The sequence below is a fragment of the Ixodes scapularis genome, unplaced genomic scaffold (genome assembly GCF_016920785.2).
Source record: "Ixodes scapularis isolate PalLabHiFi unplaced genomic scaffold, ASM1692078v2 PGA_scaffold0__279_contigs__length_252992795, whole genome shotgun sequence".
Lineage (NCBI taxonomy): Eukaryota > Metazoa > Arthropoda > Arachnida > Ixodida > Ixodidae > Ixodes > Ixodes scapularis.
In genome coordinates this window covers 103,081,178-103,103,690 of record NW_024609835.1, presented here as the reverse complement: position 1 = coordinate 103,103,690, position 22,513 = coordinate 103,081,178, and the positions used below count along the sequence as shown (strand labels likewise).

Genomic DNA, 22,513 nt, shown 5'->3' with positions numbered 1-22,513 from the left:
ATCGCCAAACTCTTGGAGATGAGAGCTTTTTTTTTTTTTTTTTTTTTTTTTACTACAGGGGCGAATCAGGTGCTTGGGCCGGGAGATATGGCAGTTCGACAAACCTAGTTACTGTGAAATCTGCTATGGCTATCAATCGTGTTTACAGCAGAAAAAACAAATCGTTTTAAAGTATTGCATGCTCATCTTTAGGATTTAAAAGGTTAAAAAGCGCAACAAAACAAGGACAATAAAGACACAAAGACGATAGGACGGGCGCTTTTATTAGAAAAAACACTGTCACTTGTATACTGAAGAACGTATGCCAAACCTACACTGCAACCAATGACCACTCTCAGAAGCAGCTAACTATAAACATTACTTCTTTCTGGAGCAAAAAGAGAGAAGGCAGGCTAACGCATCTGTCATGCTAACGCACAGACTTTGACCTCTGAACCTCAGTCTAACCTTATCAGAGAGGTACAGATTATTGACATTGTCTCTTTCGACAAAGCTGTTGCCTGTTATGACTGGGATGGCTTTTTGGGCTCCGCTAGTGGCGTTGATTTGTATATAGAATTTGTTCAGGTTTTCAACTCGTTTACTGAAGCTGCCAAACGAACTGTTACCTTAAAAAAGCGCGCACCCCATCACGAATGGTTGACTTGCGATATCCTTAAGAAAATTAAAGAAAAGGACGTTTTGTGGAGCCGATGTTGGAAGTCTCGTAATAATGCAAATTTTCAAATTGAATTTCGGCAGGTTAGAAAGTGTGTCAACGCTGTCACTCGTTCTGCAAAGCGACGATATTTTAAATCAAAGTTTGAAAAATACAAGCTTAACTAGGCAAAAACATGGTCACTGATTAATAAATTTCGAGGTACTGGGGCTAAACAATCTATTGACCAAACTCTTGAAAATAATTTTGGTTCACTCACCTCTTCATTAGCAGATGAATTTTATGCCTTCTTTGGTCAATATACTGGTCTCACTCGAGCCCAGGGTGTAAGATAGACAGGTGGGGAAACGGCCCATAGAAGCCTACCGCAGCGCTGTGACCGGATTGTGTACTCGTCTGCTTGCGGGTACCCCCGATTTACGACAGATGGCGCTGCGGTGAGAGGAAGAAAATTGGAATCGGATTTACATGGAACTCTATGGGAGAGTGCGCAAAATAAACCGAGAGCACGACAGTCCTCCATTGAAAATTACACGAGAAATCATCTCCGTCAGTTTAGTTGGTCGCCACCGGTCGCCTACCCGGAGTGAGAGTTCGCGGTGCTCCACATAGATGGCGCCACAGAAAAAGAGAAAACCGAGGGGGACACAATCCGGTCGCTCATTTGGCTCTCGTTTCCCCACCTGTCTATCTTACACCCTGCTCGAGCCGCTGTTGACAAACGATGTACTCTGGCTGATACATCCCTAGCGTCAGCTTTTCTTCCTCCCTGAACTGATGACGAGCTTTACTCTCTTCTGTTTAGCTTCAAAGCCAACAAGACACCCGGTGCTGACGGTATTCGGACAAATGATCTTCAACGGAATTTCGCTAAGATTAAGAAGGTTCTCCTAGTTATGTTGAGTGACTCCATTACGAGCGGTAAAATACCTGATGGTCTTAAGATTGCGATTGTACGACCACTCTTCAAAGGAGGTGCGAGAACAAAAATTGAAAATTATTATCGTATTTCGATTTTACCAATATCAGGGCAAATGCTTGAAAAACACCTTCTTCAGTTTATGAACGGCTTTATAGATAAACATGACATTATTTCACCTACCCAACTGGCTCTTGACGATTTATAAGATTACCTATACTGAACCTTTGATAATAACATGTTCGCTTGTGCTCTCTTCCTAGATGTATCTAAGGCCTTCGAGACTGTTAGTCATCACTTCTAAAAAAATTACAGCGCTTAGGTTTTCGGGGCTCGTTTTACTCTTTACTAGAAAATTTTCTAACTAATCGTTCTAAATTTGTCTTAACTGGGAAATTTAGAAGCTCTCTCCTTTCTTTAAAAGCGGGGAAACTCCAAGGATCTGTTCTTTCACCTGTACTATTTAATATATTTGCCAATGATATGTCTCACGCTATCAACAACTGCAAGATCTATCAATACGCTGATGGCACCCTCCTTACTTCGCGCCATATTAATTTCCCTTTTGCGGTCAACATTCCCCAGACGAATGCCACCATCTAATGGACATGGTTTGCGGATAACCTCCTTGATATCGACAGCTCCAAAACGAAGCTTGTTTGCTTCCACAATTCCTATAAAAGACAACAAGCTACTCTCAGGTTTATTCTCCACTCCTCATGCTGCCATCTGTGTAACTGTGACCCGATCAAATCTGTTAAGAACGTGAAATATTTGGGTGTTCATTTTGATTTCGACATGTCCTGGAACACTCATATGTCCTACTTATGCGGAAAACTACGAACTACACCTTGCATGCTCTATAACACACGGATGTTTATGCCCGTCAATGTTCGGTTTTAGTTAGTCCATGCGCTTGCCTACAGTGTGCTACGGTACGGTATCCAGACTTGTACCGTACGCATTAAAAGTAATCAAATTACTTGTAATCGATTAGGTTTTGGAGTAATTTTGTGATCAGTTGATTACTTTTATTAGGCAGTAATGACAAAGTAGCCTGATTACTTTTTGATACTTCTAACCGTTACTATTTTTCTGCGAGACACCCCCCCCCCCCCCCTTTCACACACCTTTTTTTTTTCTGAAATGATAAAAACAAAATTTGCTTCTCTTTTCGAACGGAAAAAAAGAAAGATTTTTTCGGTGCTGTAGGAAACGAGGTAAACACCTTTGTGTGTACAGTTTCTGTGGAATGTCCGTTTTTTTCGAGCAGGGACTGGGAGTGGGAAGCCCTAGGGAAGCCTCAGTGCGAGACAAAGGCCATTCAGGGCGAAGTTTGAGGGAGCAGAATGTAGCTTTGTAAGTCCTTCGTTCAAACTAGCCCCCTCACCCACACACACGGAGAACTGAAAAAAACACACACAAAAAAAAAAAAAACAATCCTGCTTACGGTACCTACTCGCAGCCCGTAGGAGAACCAGAACCCAAGCATGCCTAAAGCGGATGCAGCATATAAGAAAGCCAGTTCAAATATTTCCCTATTTCTCCTACGGGGTCTTTGTGACAAGCAAGGCTTCGAGTTGACAAATGGTCGGGGCGATCTCTTCCACTATCGGATACTATGATTTGTTTCAAATCCTGGAGCTGCTGCTCTTTTGTATAACACGCGAGTTAATCCACATGTGAATAATAAAATGAGCGACGCAAGCTTTGAGCGACAACAAGATCTAGAACCCCCTCCGCTCCCTCCCCCTCCCCCCACCCTCTTCGACTGGCGATCGCCCAAATAATTAAACTCCTTCAAACGAATTCTATGCATGTGCCCGCACGCATTGTGAAACGTGCAAGAACCACGAAGAGGGAAGCCGTTTTTTTTTTGTCAGTACTTGTGAAAATGTGAAATATAGGTTGGAAGGAGTTCATTGCTATGAGCGGTAAAGATGTAAGTCTTCACGCAATAAAGTAATCGGAAAAGTAACGGTTACTTTTTAAATTAATGCCCAATTACTTTTGCTATCGGGTAATCAAGTAATCTATTCGAATAATTTTTAGAAAGAGTAATAGTAATTGTAATCGATTACCTTTTTTTAGTAACGTGTACAAGACTGACGGCACCACAGTGTTTGGTATATGTTCAGGCCACTGGCAGGCAAAAGTTAACACTTTATTAAGAGGCATACGGAACAACATCCTCTACGATACGCCTCTTTCTGCCACTGCCGACATTTTTGAAAGTCTTCACCTGCCGAATTTGCACTGACTTTTTATTGAGACCGTCCTCCTTCGCAATTTTTGGAGCAGTGTTTACAAGACACCGCTACATTCGTCCCGCACATTGCGCAGCACTCCTTGTTTTGTAGTGCCACGTTGTTGCACCCGGTAAGGTAAATGCTCGCGCGAATCTTATGTGCCACGAGTCTTGAACGCCCTCCCGGACTATATTTATGATATCACATCACTGAAGACTCTAAAAAAAGAACTCAAGTGTCTTAACATTGATAGTATTTAGTGCCTGCTCCGTGTGTGTTTATGACGATCCTGATGTACTGGTTCCTAGAGCTACTGCAGATTCGATATCTTGCCTCTTCATTTCTATTATATTTTTCGGTATCAGTGCATTGTGCTACACTTTATTTTGAACTCGCGTTTGTAAGTGTTAACTTTATTTACCTTGTTACATTCTTTTGTATATTGCTTTTGTATGCTGTATTTTTTTTCGTAATTAGTACTCTGTGCTACAATCGGAAAGGGGGGAGGGGCGGGGAGGGTCGGGGAAGGGAGTTGGGGTGGAGAAGGGGGATGAGGAGAGTTTTATTATCCTTCAGTTCTCATTTTGAAGGCAATGTCTTTACCTCATCACTTAAGCGGACTTTTCTCTTTTTTTTTAGGGTGTCATTCCACAAGCCCTTCACTGGCTTTGATGTGCCCGCAAACATCTCCGTCTTCAATAGTTCCACTAAGTCAATAAAATGTATATATGTATGTATGCATGTAATATTATTATTATAATTATTATTGAGAATGAGATCAGACTGGCATCCGGCAATAAAAAGTCGCATAAATGATGCCCATCCGGCCTTCGTGAAAACCACGTAAAATAGAAATCTTGATGAGAAACATGCGTCATAAGATACTTTTTACTATCTAAAAATAAGCAAGTAGCGAAACCATGAGTGCTATGTAGTTACCGACAGAACGGTAATATAAAGTCTATAACTTGCGAGAAGTTTGAAGTAAAATATATTTCAGTGCCCGAAAGAGGCACAAATCAATTTATCAGCGTCTGGTGTCGGCATAACCAGAATGATCTTTTGTATGAGCTACGCATTCAATTTTGCTTTATATGTTATTATATTGCCTGTGTGCATATTTTCCATGCGTCGTTCCCAGGGCTTTGTTTGTAGGCAGGTAATAGTGGATAAAAAATAACGCACCAAATTTATGAAGGCACTATGTTTGTACAGGGATACAAAAGATTAGAATTTATTTTTAACTTTCTCGTTCAACCCAATTTATACTCAGCTATCTTCCAAACGTGTAGCTAATAATATGACAGTATATTTGCGCAGAATCATTAGTAACAACAGTTCCTAAATATATTAAATTATGGTAGTCTCTTTTTACTTAGGGTTAAGCACATATAAGAAGGGTTATCTTCGTAGATAGGATTCACGCCTTGAAAGTCGTAATTAAAAACTTACCTCGTTTACCGCTTTGAAAGAGTGACTAATACCACATTTCGGGAAAAGCCCCGAACGCAAAACTAAACCAGCTGTGGACAGAAATCTTTAATTTGTAGATTTCTTTATTTATTTATTTATGTCGATATACCTTGGCTATGAACGTTCCTCCAGATTTCGGAGACTAGGAGCAAGAGTGCCTCGACGGCCCTACAGAGATTTATGTCTTATATCCTGGCATGAAAGGAACGACAGCTGCCAAGACGGATTAACGTTCCTTCCCTGCTCGCAAAGCCAGCTGGAAGCGACAGAGAGGCTGTCGTCATTGCGACGACTGGGTGTATCGTACCACGCGAGATATCAACATCCACGAACCCACTGGGTCCTCGCTAAAGCCACAGGAACTGCACTGCGTTTTTCAGGCAAGATGACTGACCAGAAGACATGACTCTTTTACCAGAGTTTCTCATCCTGCGTGGTTGTCAGCAACACGTTACAATGATAACACAGCAATTACCTTCCTGGGCCCGTTTGCTCGAAGCTGGTTAACTCTAACCGCGGTTAAAAGTTAACCGCGTTTCCCTACCTAGGTACATCCGAGTACCTAGCCGCGTTCGACAAAAACTCAACGCACAATTTCTCCGTGTTTTATTATTATGCGCTAGCTCCCGCCACCTTCCGGTCGAAGCAAACAATAGCCTTTTAAGAAACGTTTTTGCTAGTTTTGTCTTTATTAAGAAAAATAAAAACAACATCGTATCACAATGTTTCTTTTTATGCATGAAAATATATATGTACTTTAAAAAAATAATAAATATCTTGATGCATCTATTGTGCCGCCAAACACAGCATAAGTTTGCAGCGTTGATTTCGGGTCTGGCAACGGTCTTTATAGATTCGTTGTTTTTGGTTGTTTTGTTCTCCGTGTTTTGCGACGCACGTTTCCCGCGCTTTAGTTATCACCTGATTTTCACTGTTTGTCTTCTCCTGCCGTTTGCCCAACCGACCCTCCGACTCGCTCGCCGACTGACTACCGGACTGACTGACAACTGATTTGCGGACGGATTGGTGAAGATAAGGGACGCAATGTCGACTGTGACGCGACGCCGACATCGAAGAGAGCGCGTGTTCGCCCAGTACGCTGTTGTGATGATGGGACGGCAGCGTGTGTTCCGTGACCGCTTGAACCCTTTGGAGGAGTTCGATGAGGACGAACTGCAGGAGCGCTTTCGATTCGGTCGCGCGGGCATTGTGTTCCTCGCCGACACACTGCGCCCGGACTTGGAGCGGCCGACGCGTCGCAGCCGCGCCCTCTCTGCAGAGCAGCAGGTCATTGTCGCCTTACAGTTCTACGCCACGGGGAACTTCCTCATCACCGCAGGGGACTACATCCGTGTGCACGTCTCCACTGCTTCGCGGACTGTGAGGCGGGTGACTCAGGCCTTGGCGCGTCGTGCCCAAGACTTCATAGGGTAAGTGGTCTGGAGCATCTCTGGTGCGTCCCGATATTAGGCGCATGTGCAGGCCAGTTTTCCGAGAAAAAAAGCCTGGCCTAGATTGCTCGATGAGAAATCACCATTATTTCAGAAACCCTTTGTATAGAAATTTCGGTGCGTGAATTGTGTTCGCTGAAACCCCCGAATTCGTTAAAGGTGGTCTTCTCCGCACACCTATTCTGCAATTTATTTACGGCGCACCACCTGCGCAATGACCCTTTCGTTTTTGTTTCCTAAGCTGTAGGCTTGCTAGCCTGAATATCTGCCAGCGCATCGATCCCCACGTATACTGGTACCTCCCTAAAGGATCATTAGAAGTGTTGCTTCAGCACTCGATATTTGTTTTTTGGTAATGAGCGTGACATGCAGACCAGTGAACTGGGCAGTAAAATTACACGAACCAACTGGAGTGTACAAAATGACTCCCTTAGTACCTATTATTGGCGCAGGTGCAAATTCAACTAATCTACAAATAAAGTAGGAGTGCAGACATTTACAAACAACCTGGTTTCTGCACTCCCAACTATGCACTTGTTGCTACTGAGCTAGTCTTGCGGCTACTGAGTACTGTCATTGTGCAGACGAGGCTTTTATTGCTCACTATTGATGACGATGAATGATAGCTGTGTTATTTTGAAGCATGTGATCATAACAACAAAACTGTCACTGTTAATGTCATAGTGCTACAGACTCACTCAAATCCATCTACAATGCAGGTGGCCAGGTGAAGCTGAGGGTCATGCCTTACAACAGGCCTTCTTTGAGATCGGTGGGTTTCCTTCGGTCGTGGGTGCTGTTGATGGCACTCACATTCGGATACAGGCACCACAAGTGCATGAGGAGGTGTACGTTAACCGCCATCTGTACCATTCAATAAATGTACAGTTAGTGGTTGACGTCTTTTACCGTATCCGCAATGTGGTTGCAAAATGGCCTGGAAGCACCCACGACTCTAGGATATTCACCGAGGGCTCGTTGTCAGGCAAGCTGGCCGATGGCGTTTACGAGGGCCTACTGCTTGGAGACCGCGGCTACACCTGCAAGCCATGGCTGATGACGCCCTTCCTGTCTCCGTCATCAGCAGCGGAGGTCGCCTACAATGCGTCACATAGCACAACGAGGAGCATCGTGGAACGGTAAAGCCAGGCTATGCGTCCTGGTTCGACGGTTCAGTGTTTCGGTACCTTGAGGCACCTAACCTTTTTTATGTGGTTGTGCCTGAGCTTTACATTTGTTGCCATTTTTATGTTCTTGCATAGTAGGCTACGGCTGCTCAGAAGCAAGGAGAGGAAGGCGTATCTCTACTATACCTTCCCAGGCAGCACCGAGTTCTGGGCCAAAACTTGGTTTGCGTCTGGCAGTTTAGGGCATTAAAAGGCCCGAAGAAGCCAAAGTAGTGCCAAACCTGACCTCCCTTGGCAACAGTCTGGGTATCTTGGCCCTAATTCGCCAAACAAGTGCCAAACTTAGGCTTCGCTCCCGGGTAGTTCGGTTATTATCTGGCACCTTCGGGCCTAAATCGCCTAACAAATGCCAAATTTAGGGTTACTGCCCGTTAGTTCGGCAGATCTTTGGCATTTTTGGGCCAAAATCGCCAAACTAATGCCAAAGTTAGGCTTCACTTTTTGATAGTTCGGCTATCACCTGGCACATTCGGGCCAAAATCGCCACAGATGTGCCAGAGTTAGGCTTACTACCTTGTAGTTCGGCAGAGCTTTGGCATTTTTGGGCCAAAATCGCCAAACTAATGCCAAAGTTAGGCTTCACTTTTTGACAGTTCGGCTGTCACCAGGCACATTCGGGCCAAAATCGCCACAGATGTGCCAGAGTTAGGCTTACTACCTTGTAGTTCGGCAGAGCTTTGGCATTTTCGGGCCAAAATCGCCAAACTAATGCCAAAGTTAGGCTTCACTTTTTGACAGTTCGGCTGTCACCTAGCACATTCGGGCCAAAATCGCCACAAATGTGCCAGAGTTAGGCTTACTACCTTGTAGTTCGGTTGAGATCTGGCATCTTTGGGCCCAAGTCGCCAAGCGAGTGCCCAAGTTAGGCTTCGCTTCCCGATAGTTTGGCTGTGATCTGGCAGCGACGGGCCAAAGGTGCCAAACAAGTGCCAGAACTAGGCTTACTGCCTTGGAGTTCGGCTGATGAGGTATTTGATGTACGCGGGTGGTCTTCATCTTAATTAAATAGAAATCAAGTTTTATTCGGCTGGCAACTTTATCTTATTTTGGTTGTCTCTTGATTTCTGCAGTCCAAAGGTTGGCTGAATGTTTTCACGCGGCTGGAGCAGGCTTTGCAAACGCAAATTGTGCCAGATGTTTTACTCGCGCGTAGGTACACAAGCCAATATCGGGACGCGCCGTGAGACTGGTTCGACATTATGGCGCGTTCACACCGGCGATACGATCTAGTCGCGCCATAACTTTCATCGCAAAAGCGACCATCGCGGGCAAAAAGTGACGGGTTTTGAGCAGTCGCTTGCTGACCCGACGTTTTGCGATGCACTCTAGTCGCGGAGAGGCCGAGCCAACCAACGGCGTTCGGAGCGAGAGTTTTTGAGACGCGACTCGCCAACGAAGGCATTGGACTCGCTCATCGCGCACGCCAAATTGACCAACTAATTACTTTTTTTTTTCTTTTTTTTTTTTTTTTTTGCGATGCGATTTAGCTGGATCGCGCGACTGCTATCCCCGGTGTGAATCCGCCTTTACAGAAAGTGCTGCCATTGAGCTAACACTGCGCAAGACGGATGTGCGCACGTCTCAACAAGATATATCATTATTAAGGGGTGTCCAAACTGGACACTACAAAACGCACGACTCCTACAAATCGTGAAAATTGTAGCGGACGCGCCCGCTTCAAGCCCGCTTCAATTTTCACGATTTGTCGGAGTCGTGTCCTGTTTGGACATTCCTTTATGCGGCGCATTGCAAAAGCGAGCGTGGCTCTGTGCGTGTCTTGCATTGTGATTGAGCACTGTCAAATCCTAGCGATAACAAAGTGCGGAAACGACCGTGGCTCTATGGCGCGGTTACCGCATCACACTTGGGGGATGAAAATGAAATCCCGGAAATTGTCCTATTTTAGCGTGTTGATACTTTTTAAACATTAAAAAGTTGAGACACAAAAGGGACGATAAAGACAGGACAATCTCTGAACTTTAAAGCCGCTGTACAAACGGGACGTTCTGCAGAGAAGAACCTTCTCTCCCGAAGCTGGGGGACGGGGAGGGAAAGGTCAAGCGTTGGATGGAAGGAGGTTTAGAGAATGGGATTAGCCTCGGGCGAGGCCATCCTCTCGAGAGGGAGTGGGGACGGAACAAAGCTGGCCGTGGTGGTTCCGGCTACCAGGTGGAAGAAAGTTAAGCTTGTCAAACGGCGACCTCGGATCCGAGGACGGGCACGCCAGAGAATTTGAAGATAGCTGCTTGATTAGCCGGACGACCCAGTGCGGTCTACTGGTTCTAGAAGGTGACTCGGATGAAGAAAACTCGTTTTGGTCGAAAACTCTAAAAGCATTCTGGACGTGAACCCTTGCCACAAATAAAAATAACACATGCATGAAAAACTGCGAACGCACCTAAGCTTTCGCCTATGATGTGGGAATGCGTGAGCATTACTGGCAAAGTTATGTTGGCGCAACTTGCAATAAAGAAAGAAAAAAAAAGTTATGTTGGCTGCAATAAAGAAATAAAAAAAAAAAGTTATGTTGGCGCAACGGATAGCGCGCTAGTTTCACGATCAAGATGGCCTAGCTTCGAAACCGGGCAGGGGATGGTTTTTTTTCTCGCGTTATTTTTTTTTTTTTTTCGCTTTTTTTTCGTTTGGTCACGTGGCAAGAAAAATCACATGAACAGAATTTTTTTTGGCCAAGTCACCAGAGATTTTTTTTCTAATTTCTCCTTTTCTTCAATCTTTCTTTCTTTCTTTCTTTCTTTCTTTCTTTCTTTCTTTCTTTTTTTTTTTTTCCTTTTTTTCGGTTTACGCTTCCTATCGCAAAACTCTTTGCACTTATTTCGCGTTACATTGGCGTTAGCCAAATCATTTTATTTATGGCAGGGAATTCTGCCGTACGTATCTTTGTTACTATTACCAACCCTGGATTTCGTCCGGCAACCAGTTTGGGAATGACAACGCCAAATTTCTGTTATAATTTCTTTGAGGTCTAAGGCCTCGTTATCCGTCGGCCTCTAAGATTGGCTCTTCAAGTATCTTTTGGGAAAGAGTTGACGACAGGCATCTTTAAGGAGCACGTCTGTCGACCAGAGTAAACATTGCTGAAGCGCCTCTAGTGTGATTTTGGCCGTAAATAACTGGAGGCCCCGGGCAAACCAACCCAATGGAGAAAAGTATCTACCTTTCTGGTTTCATGGAGAGCTATGAAAGTCAGAAGGGACGAATCCCAGCCGAGTCAAACTACCGGCTTGCAAACGCAATCGTGTTGATAATAGCGCAAAGGACTTTGTATGACTCTCTCTGGCGGTGCGCAGAGGGCAAAGGCACGGAGGTAATATATGCTTTTGCCCAGTCACCTCGCGAACGGTTGGGTATTGGCTGCAGAGATCCATTTCGCGTTGTTTTATTACGGGATTATATCTTGATTTCTTTGTTCCTAGTTTCACAGACAGAACGAAATCGCTTTTCTCGTGTGGTGTCACGGCGGGAAGACAGAAATCAATCAGAGTACCGAAATTCGACGCTTGTGCTCGTTCTATAGCGCTTCTAAAAACCGTGCGATCACGGCTGTGTATCGTCAACATTGCATAAACTGCCGTTACTTGTACTCGTATTGCATCGTGAGGGAACGACTATGACTGGGTAAACAGAAATAGGGAGAATGGGTGCGTGTGATTTGTTGAAGTTCGAATCAACAAATCGAGCTTCAACGAATGCGATAGTATTGCATTCACTCAACCAGCTATATGAGTTTTCAGATCCTTCCAAGTATGCGATTCGTGTTCTGCCAGTGGTACCTCAGTAAGATTAAAAAACAAAATCCACGTTAAAAAAAAAAAGAAATTACGGTGACTCGAGTTGCTCCCGCGCCGAATCATGTTGCACGTAAGCGTAATTTTGGGTTCGATGCACGACGAGGGGTCTTCAATTATAAAAATATTTTGATTACGATTATTTGCGGCGCTAAAAATTTGAAAGCCAAGCAGTGAAGACGATGGTGTTCTTATAAATATTATATACATTTTATTTTACACTGTTTGAATACGCTGCCGTCGTTATGTCCTTGAATTATTGGCTTGCTTGTGGCGGACAGGGAAGTCTTGCAGGACCATTATGATAGCACCTACACTAAACCTGCCGCGCTTCGAAAAATGTTAGTCCAATGCATACCAGCTTGTTCAAGGCGGACGAAGCATTACGCATCCGGCAAAGCGCATTAAATCGCTGCCCGCGACGTTTTTTCTTTTTTATTTTTTTTATTTATTTATTTATTTATTTATTTTTTTTTTTTTTTTTTGTGCAGCGAGATAATTTTTAGTCAAGCAGCACGCCCCCTCTACGGCGGGTTATGCCGGATTAACGGAGGCGTCTCCTAATCCATTCTCCGTGTTGGCCCCTCGGGGGAAGGCGGTGAAGTGAGGAAAGGAGGGCAGGAGAGGAGGAAACGCAAAAAAAAGTGGAAAGAGCGAACTTTATTTTCGGCTTCAACCTCAAAACCCGCCCGCTCCGTGGGAGTACCGGAAAGAGAAATCTTGGCGGAAGGAGAGGAACCGAAGGAAGTGTACGCGATCCCCCTGTCCTGCGGGACCAGGTACATCGGGCAAACGGGGCGATGCCTCAACGACCGACTCCGAGAACATCAAATGGACGCCGAAAGAGCTGCTTCGGAGTCAAAGCACCCGATAGTCATTCACGGGAAAAAATGTCCCGGTTGCGCTCCTAATTTATGTAATAACAAAAACGGCTTGACATAACAAAAATAACAATTTAATTAAACATTGCGCCTCCAATGCGGGAGGCATCTTCAGTAGAGCACAGAGCGAGTGAGAGTCGCACAAAAAAGTTCGGCTATTTAGGCATAAAGTTTGTGTACACGTCCGGCAGGGGGCCACGGTTCTTGTTTACCAGCGATGAATCACTTCCGCATTTGTCATTCTGGATGAACCAAGATTCCAGCAGCTTCCTCGGTCCCCACCTTATATCTCTCGCCAAGGTCGATGCCTTGACAAAGTCAAATTGGTGTCCTCACGTCCATGCGTGGTCGACGAGTTCGGACTTGAAGCGGGTGGCGTTCGTGGAATTGGCGACATCCCGTGCGTGTTCTTTTAGTCTTGTTATTCTTTTTCGTCCCGACTCTCCAATGTAGGAAGCGTCACATTCCTTGCAGTACACCTGGTAGATCACGCCCCTTTCTGCCTCTGGCGGGGTCGGGTCTTTTGGCATGGAGATAACATTGACAATTGTTCTTTCGTACCCCCAACGGCCTAAGGGCGCGTCCCAATGCCTCCGGGATGCACACGACGTCACGTGTTCGTTCGGCTCGATCCGGGCGCCGATGGGACATTTGTTTCTTAACGCGATTGACAAACCAGTCGGGGTAGTTACGTTTTTTCAAAGCCTCCCGCACATGGCTAAGTTCTTGAATGCTAAGTGTTGACTTAGATGGGACAGTTTCTGAACGATGAAGTAACGATCTTACAACTGAGCTTTTGTGTTGAGTAGGGTGATGAGAGTGGTAGTCAAGAAAGTTTTGTCTGTCACATGGTTTACGATATACGGATGTCTCCATCTTAAAAAAAGGTTCACTAGTTCTATGGACACGTACATCTAAACACGGCAAGGTACTATCGGTTTCATGTTCGCAGGTGAACTGAATTGAGGGGTGGACACTATTCAAATTGCGGTGAAAATCAGTTACGTTCTCTCTGTTAACCATTACAAAAGTGTCATCGACATAACGACGGTAGAACTTCACGGGGAAATCAATGCCAGACATTACCTTTCCTCAACATATTCCATGACGAGATTCGAGACGGTGACGGAAACTGAACTCCCAATAGGGCATCCGCTGACTTGATGATATATGTCCCCATTAAAACTAAGATTACACTGGTTGAGACAAAAACGCAAAAGGAGTATAACGTCTTCAACAAGGAGGGTTGTGCGAGTGGACAACGACTGGTCTGCCAACAACCGGTCACGGGCGACATCAACCGCCAGGGCGTTGGGGACATTCCTAAATAATGAAATCACATCAAAGGATACCATAGCCTCGTGCGGTAGCAGGGTCTGAGCGCGTATAAGTTCAACAAAGTCATGAGAATTCCGGAGGCTAAGCTCATTTTTTCTTGTAAGAGGGCTCAGAATCATAACCAGATATTTGGAAAGGCTGTAAGTGGATGAAGTAATGAAAGATACAATCGGGCGTAGGGGGTCCGGTTTGTGAATTTTGGGGAGTTCATACATCCTGGGTGTCGCGGCGTCAAAGGAGAAGAGACGACGGTATAGGTCGTCACTGATGCGTCCTTTCTTTTTCAGCTCTCGAAGGTGGTCAACTAACTCTCTTTCGGACTTAGCAGCGGGATCTCATGATAGCCTCACGAAATAGTGACTGTCGTTTATAACTTCATACATCTTCTTCATATAGTCATCCCTATCAAGCACAACGGTTCTTTTTCCTTTGTCGGCCTTTAAAATCATGATGGAGCTGTCTGACTTCAACTCATTAAGACCAATGCGTTCTTGTTGACCAACAAACAAATGTCCCATCGGCGCCTGGATCGAGCCGAACGAACACGTTACGTTAAGGGTTTCGGAGGCATTGGGACGCGGCCTTGGGCCGTTGGGGGTACGAACTGTATACAAACCCTACAGAACAATCGCCAATGTTATCTCCAAGCCAAAAGATCCGACCCTGCCAGAGGCAGAAAGGGTCGTGATTTACCAGGTACAGTGCAAGGAATGTGACGCTTCCTACATTGGAGCGACGAGACGAAAAAGAAAAACAAGACTAAAAGAACACGCACGGGTCCGCCACCCGCTTCATGTCCGAACTCGTCGACCACGCATGGATGTCAGGACACCAATTTGACATTGACAAGGCATCCACCTTGGAGGGGGATAAAAGGTGGGAACCGAGGAAGCTGCTGGAATCTTGGTTCATCCAGAACGACAAACGCGGAAGTGATTCATCGCTGGTAAACAAGAACCGTGGCCCCCTGCCGGACATGTACACAAACTTTATGCCTAAATAACCGAACTTTTTTGTGCGACTCTCACTCGCTCTGCGCTCTACTGAAGATGCCTCCCGCATGGGAGGCGAAACGTTTAATTAAATTGTTATTTTTGTGATGTCAAGCCGTTTTTGTTATTACATTTATCACGTCTTCGCCCGGCTTGTGGAGTATTTTTGCGCTCCTAATTTCACCGGCACGACAGCCATGGGAGGCCACTGCGAGCAAATGGGGAGAGAAATAATTGAGGCCTATCGGATGGCGACAAGCCCGGAAAACATAACCACCCCGTCCATTTCGCTCTCAAGAAAAGAGATTATCTTTCTTAGGCCCTTAAAGGGCCCATGAAACGATTTTTGGGTTGGGATAAATCATTTTAGATTGGGATTTTACTAATAGCACATCGTTCAGTGGACCAAAAGAAAAAGGTAGAAAGTCAAAAGCCTGACTTTCAGTGCGAAAATTTGAAAACAGAGCGGACTATTTCGTACCTCCTCCCCTTCGCAACCTCTCTGCCTTTTCACTGTGATACAACCGCGGTCCCAAAAGCGCGTTATCGGGTCCAAACTGACGTCACACGCAACCGGACCTCACTTATTCCCTTCACCCCTAAGCTGACATTGTGGTGGAAGCTACACGCTTGCCGGACGAATCAGCCGCCTCCCTTTCATCACCTGACTTCATTCTCTGCAGCCACATTTGCCACGCTCACGTGGCAAGTGTGGCTGGCCCAACGAGCACGTAGCTTCAACAGCACTGTCAGCTTCGGAATGAACGGGGTGGGGAAAGCGACTTTTGTCTGAATTTTGAGCGACGGGCTAATCTTCTAGGGGGAGAATGGATGTGTCCGGGATTACACAAACGGGAGTGCGAGCAGGAGGGGACTCCCCCTTTTCGTCTTCTTCAACTGTTTGGTGGAATGCGCGATTTATGAGTTCAGGAGGAAAGGGAAACAGGAAAAAGTTGGAAAAGCGTTTGATGACCCCTTTAATGGAAGCCGAACGCTGACAGACTAGGCAAGGCGACAAGGTCACCGGCAGAAGCGGCCTTTCCTTTTATGTGTTGTTGATGCCCCTTCGACCTCGCCTTTTGCAAATCCTCCCCACCTGCTTTTGCGTCTTCGTGTGGCTGTCAGCGAGCGCGACAGCCGCTTTAAGCAAATCAAAAGGATGAAGCGAAACGCGTTACTCAGCGTGACCTCTCTACATAGGACGCGTAGGACAAAAAAGTTTGGACGAAAATTTGTCACGTGACGTTTTCTGTCACGCTGATGGGATCTCTGGGGCTGTCGTTTTCGCCGTTTGCCTAGTTATAGAAATAAGCAGGCCACGTAGGTCCGGTTTTCGAACTGGGCTCTTCAGTGTTCTGTTGCTTTCGTGCGTTGCAGACGCGGCCGTGTTTTTTCGTCGTAAACGGTCGGAATACGTCCATGCCGATTTTTCGGTAACAGTCATTTTTTGCACCGGAGTTCGTGGAATACTTGCGATGTGTTTGTTGGACACGCTTCGACAAAAACTGCTCTTCGCCGACGACGAGACGTCAGTTGAATGTGCGCGACCTTCTTCCTCGAATGTGTTTGTGGGGTGCCTGAGTTGGATTATGCATCTATCAAGGATTACATGATATCGCTCTTTTATTAGTAAGTGCACCGCAAGCATGATTCTGATAGTCGCCCTGCTTTCCTTTCATTCTCCGCGGTTTTACGTGTGATGAGTTCTGCTTGGCATGAGGACAGTGTTAATTGTATTTTATAATTTGCTTTTCGTTTTACAGAGAAGTGTGACCTTTGTAAATATGTTGAGAATACACTGTGTGTAATGATAGTTGTTTAATAAACTTCTGGGAGCGATGGAACAAATTTGTTTTTCCGTATAAGTGATTGGATATGCAACAAATGACATGTAACGTACACATACTTGCACGACGTTCGGCCAATACGAAGCAGACGCATCGTAGAGTTTTCGCACAATATTACGCGAACGCTAGGCCGGGGCGAAACAGCTGTACGGCAGTACCTGCCGGGTATCAAACGGTGGTGCAAAACTGGACAGTTGAGCGATATTGTAACCGACTTTCGACCGGTACTGGCACGATACTGCAAAGTATTGCCGTGCTGCTTGGGAACGGAGGTGATGACATCTTACTATCGTGCTTCCAACGCTCATTTATTTTATTTCTCTCCTGGGACGCGTAAAAGAGCACTTCTGTGACACACCAGAGATATTCGAAACTTGGGCTGGCCTCTCGGCTTTCTTTGCCACTTTTGGCACTTATTTGGCACTTCAGTGGGTAGCCAGAAAAGAGCCAAACTTCGGCATGCCCCGAATCGACAAATTAACATTTACTGCGGCAGTTATGGCTCAAGTCTGGCACTTACTTTGGCACAACTGTGGCGGACCAGAGAAAAGCCAAACTCGGCGAGGCTGACATACCGAAATTAGGCGTTGCTTTGGTAGTTATGGCTCAAGTATGGCACACTTCGGCACTCCTGTGGCGTATCAGAGAAACGCCAAATTTTGGCGTGTCCGAAATACCCAAATTAGGCGTTGCTCTGGCAGTTATGGCTGAATTATTGCATCAACTTTGGCGCTCCTCTGGCGGACCAGAGAAACGCCAAACCTTAGCATGTCCCAAATACCGAAATGAGGCGTTGCTCTGGCAGCTATGGCTGAAGTATGGCACCAACTTTGGCGCTCCTCTGGCGGACCAGAGAAACGCCAAACCTTGGCACGTCCCAAATACCGAAATTAGGCGTTGCTCTGGCAGTTATGGCTGAAGTATGGCACCAACTTTGGCGCTCCTCTGGCGGACCAGAGAAGCGCCAAACCTTGGCATGCCCCGAATTCCCAGTTTAGGTTTTATTATGGCAGTTATGGCTCAAATCTGGCACCAACTTTAGCGCTCCTCTGGCGGACCAGAGCAACGCCAAACTTTGGCATGTCCAAAATACCCAAATTGGGCATTGCTGTGGCAGTTATAGCTCTAGTATTGCACTACTTCGGCAATCCTGTGGCGGACCCGAGAAAAGTCAAACTTTGGCACGTCCCAAATACCGAAATTAGGCGTTGCTCTGGCAGTTATGGCTGAAGTATGGCACCAACTTTGGCGCTCCTCTGGCAGACCAGAGAAATGCCAAACCTTGGCATGCCCCGAATTCCCAGATTAGGATTTACTATGGCAGTTATGGCTCAAGTATGGCACCAACTTTGGCACTCCTCTGGCGTACCGGAGAAGAGCCAAACTTTGGCATGCCATAGGATCGCCCAACTTAGGCTATAGTTAGGCACCGTACTTTGGCACTGATGAATGCCATGGTGCAAAAACCGAACTGCGCCAAAGTTGGGCCCTTATGTTTGCCAGACCTTTGCCCAAGTTGGGCATTCCTCTGGCGTGCTACCTGGGTTATTTATACTACGGGCTATAACCTACTGCCATAGCCTGAAATGTTTATTCTAAGGTTAGCCAGCATTGTGGGAATGAAGAACATCAATTCACAAAATTCAACCATTAGCCAGTTAACTCTATATGTCACAATAATTGTTATATTTCATTTGCTCTTTTCTGTATAAACTCCAGAATAGAAGTTAGAACTTCTCTGAAACATATCCTTCCTGTATGACTGGGTTTATTAACCTACAGGTTTTTACTAGCTGTTTACACATTTCAAACAATAGCAGTTAATTTTTTTTGTTACTCTATATTGCCTAAATGTAAAGCAATTCTTAGAAAAAAAAAACAGCTTGCAATGTGAAAAAAAAACACTGGCTTAGGGAGGTTTTGTTTTTAGACAGTTTGTGTACAGACTTATTCAAGCATATCTTATTAAATACTGCTTATCTCAAACTGCAATTTTGCTTGCAAGTTTTTGCGAAGAACATTTTCATTATATCTGTGATGGGATTGCTGCGCCATTTGCGCCAAAGTGATTACCCTGCTACGTCCTGCTACATTTAACAAAAATGTGAGAAATTTGCACCAACGTAGCACCAAAACTTATTTTCATTTTAATAATACTGAAAATATAATAGCTCGGGCTTCGCTGCCCGGCCGGACCGTCACGATATGCTTACGCAAGTTTTCAGGTTTTCAAAACTTTTGATTATAGTCTCGTATACGATACCATTCCATCACATTTCGTATGAATGACAGGCAATATCTGGAAGTTTCGCAATAATTTTTATGTTAGTCGTCTGTTCATTCTGGAGGGTTAGCTATAGTCCGTTGCAACCTAAGAACGAAGGGCGAGGGTAAGACAGGCCGGGGAGGAGGAAGCAGACGGAACGCTAGAGAAGAGAGGGGGAAACCTCCTTCTCTCTTTAGCGTTCCGCCTGCTTCCTCCTCCCCAACCCGTCTTACCCTCGCCCTTCGTTCTTAGGTTGCAACGGACTATAGTGTCGTTGAATGCGCTTTTCACCACGCACCGGTGTACTGCAAAGAAGCAAACACCACGGAGTAGGCATCGCAACTTTGTATGTCTTGCTTCTCTGCAGCGGACCCTGTGTTAAGGAGAAAGCTCTCCTCCAAAGTGAGACTCAACACAATTCCTGAGCACAACTTCGGCTCGTAAATATGATGGATTACAAGATCCCGGCGGCACCTTTTCCAATTTCGAGATTTAGTAAGGGTACTTTGGTATTGCAAGAGCATTTATATATGCTGTTATGCATGTTTATTTATTTATGCCAACTCATTTGTTTAGCTATCAATTTTCTGTAGGTGCGAGTAGATTAGAACTAAATTGACAGGAGCAGTGGATGAAATCTCAGGAAGAGCCTGAATGAGTTCGGCGGGTTTGTTTTTAAGTTTCGTTCACATGCCGTTTTTGCTCTGAAGTTCTACAGATAAAATGTAATTTATGTTGATAATCAAATGATAATTGCTTTGTTTTTTTATCTCATTTATAAATTGCAGTTTTATTACAACCTCTAGAACTTGAAGGAAACATCAGTTTATGTGACCAATGTTATTGTACTAATTTAGTGGCATTCAGTACCTAAAATAACCATTTAAAGGAGTTTGTGCTGTCCTTCATCACTCACCTTTTTGTTACCCTGTCATGGTGCTTCTCCACGCAACTGAACGCTATAGTTTTGTGTTTGAGGAACTCTTGCTGCGCAGTTGATGCTAACAAAGGTTTGAACGTATGTGAGAAGGCAACGTAGACTTTGCCCTTTAGTTGGACAGGCCGAAAAATTAATCTTGACGTGATGTTTGCATTGGTATCAATAAAAATGAATGTGCGCTTATGCTACAAAAGTTCTTTTTGTTGCACCATAATTGACTTTTGACTGCTCCAAGGGCTGCTCCAAAATGACTCAGACCAATCACATCACTGAAATCTTTAACAAAATCTGCATTTCATTACTATGTTAAAATATTCCAACAAAAATATTAACTATTAGGCATAATACCATGTTTTCGATGGGCTGGAGCGATGATAGACATCGCATGCCGATCTCATTAGATGTTCTTATAAACCACTTCAAAAGGATAACAGATCTTGCTCTATTTATACACTGTGCAGGACAATAGGCCAGCTCAAGCGGAGATTTCATTGCCTCCATGCTGAGTTGAGGATGCAGCCAGAGAGATGCTGCGACATCACTGTTGCCTGCTGTGTCCTGCACAACCTGGCCAAGACATACCCCTGCAGCATGCCAAGGACTGTCCTCCCCGAAGAGGTTCCCGTCGAGCCCGTGGCAGCGGGCCGTGATGAAAGCAACGAGGCTCGGGATGCCATCGTCAGCCAGTTCTTCGGTTGAGCGTAAGTATACCAATATATTGCACATGCTGCTTTGCATGGTCTTGAGTACCAGTGCATTCTGCTTGTTTTTAATTGATCAAACATTGGAATACCAAATGTTGTTTCTGCGTTAGGTTGGAAGAGAGTGGAATTTTCGCCCACGCCGTCCCCACATATTACGCTTGACTACTGCTGCCGATTACCCCGGCGAAGCGGGAACACGAATACCATAGGCTATGGTTCAGGGAGATACGAAGATAAATTAGGCAAATGATAAAATTAGCCAGACGATCTTCCGATGAGTACATGCAAGGCAGGCTTTTAGTCTTAGCGGCAACTGAGGCGCATACGAGGCTGACGGCGGTACGGACAGAGCACACGGAGATGGATCAGCAGTCAAGATTCCTTGAGCGTCGCAACTATTCGTGCTGTGACAAGGAACTAGAGCAAAAACCCTGCAAGCAGGCGGAGCCGCCGTTAGTTCTCGATAAGCAGATGAAAAACTTGTCTTCGCATGACACGTTTCGGCGCACCGATATGTTTGACGGAGCAAATATACCACATGGTTTCAAACAGGCTCGTGATTGGACCCGGCGGCGTGTAGCATTGGGCTTTAGTCCATCGTAGGACGAGACAGAGTATAGCAGATCTGAATCTAGAAATATACAGTTGCAAGTAAAATGGATTTTATTTATCAGCAGCTGTGTTGGCTTTGTCATATATATATACATTCAAAATGAAAATTAAAAACAGCGTAATATGTCAATGTTTACTCTTCTCCTAATTGTTTTTTAGCAATTTGATTTCCAATTCTGCACGCTGTGTTTCCAGTTGAATTAAATTTTTTTGGTCCTCTAGTAATTTTTTTGACTGCTGGTAGAACTCCTCGGCAGCAGTTGCTGCTGCAATTGTTGCCGTGGCAGCTTGCTTAACCATTTCTGTGCTCTCCTTCTCCAGCAGGAGATTAGCTCCCTCGAGCTGCTGCTGCCTTTCTGTCTCCTGCAAGAAGCGCTGTGAAGCCTCCCGGCACCAACGTCGGCTGTATGGCACATTTGTTGGGGCCCGCTGCACCGCCTCCAGCGGCCGACTCTCGTGCAGCACTGCCGCACTTGCTCCGCTCCCAGAGGGACCAGGCTGTGGATCTATTCCCCTGGAGCTGTCACTGCGACAAATTCATGTGTAAAAAGTGGTCAGGTTTTGTTCTTGTCAGCATGGGCAAAGAGAACACACTGTGCAAAGTTTGTAACCCTGATAAAGACACCGATGCTGCGCCAAAATTCATTCATACGGGTTGGTACAGAGGACAAAGTTTGTGAGCCAAGTTGGTTTATACACTGACGCACAGGCTTGAGGTCGGAGCGCAGTGTTGTTACTTCTTGCACAATTGCCCAGTACATGGTGTAGGAAAATGTGCATTTGGTTGTGAAGAGCACACAGCTGCATTCTAAAGGTTAGAATGCAGCTGTGTAGCTATGCGATTAACAGTTCATAAATTTAGTGGTCACATGTCCAGTCAAACCACAATGCACTGCACATTTATAGGACAACTTCAAACATTACAGCACATAGCTTCACTGGTATTGATTTCACTCACACAGGTTACCATCACGGGGGTAGTTACCTTCTTGACCAGAATGAAGTTAATGTTTGAGCCAATTTTCCTAAGTTGGTAAAACAAGCAACAGGATGGTTGTACTGTGTGTGATCTTTTAATTTGCATATTGAAAGCGTGCTACAGTTAGCATTAAAGAAAAGCCATTGCCACTTTGTTGCATTTAATTTCTATAAGATAATAATAAACAGCTTTACCACCTGATTTCTCATTG

General features: G+C 45.2%; 1 protein-coding gene across 2 annotated transcripts; it reads left to right on the top strand.

The window, feature by feature from the left end:
* The first annotated feature begins 5,932 nt into the window (after window positions 1-5,932).
* Window positions 5,933-22,289, top strand: LOC115333176 (putative nuclease HARBI1). 2 transcript variants are annotated; one of them, XM_040219873.2, is made up of 4 exons: window positions 5,933-6,729; window positions 7,470-7,889; window positions 20,469-20,708; window positions 21,648-22,289. In XM_040219873.2, the coding sequence occupies exons 1-3, from the start codon at window positions 6,344-6,346 to the stop codon at window positions 20,704-20,706; spliced, it is 1,044 nt and encodes a 347-aa protein (XP_040075807.1). In that variant the 5' UTR covers window positions 5,933-6,343; the 3' UTR covers window positions 20,707-20,708; window positions 21,648-22,289. The 2 variants fall into 2 exon arrangements, with proteins under 2 accessions (XP_040075807.1, XP_040075806.1); XM_040219872.2 differs by having other exon boundaries at window positions 5,934-6,729; window positions 21,645-22,289.
* The last annotated feature ends 224 nt before the right edge of the window (window positions 22,290-22,513 follow it).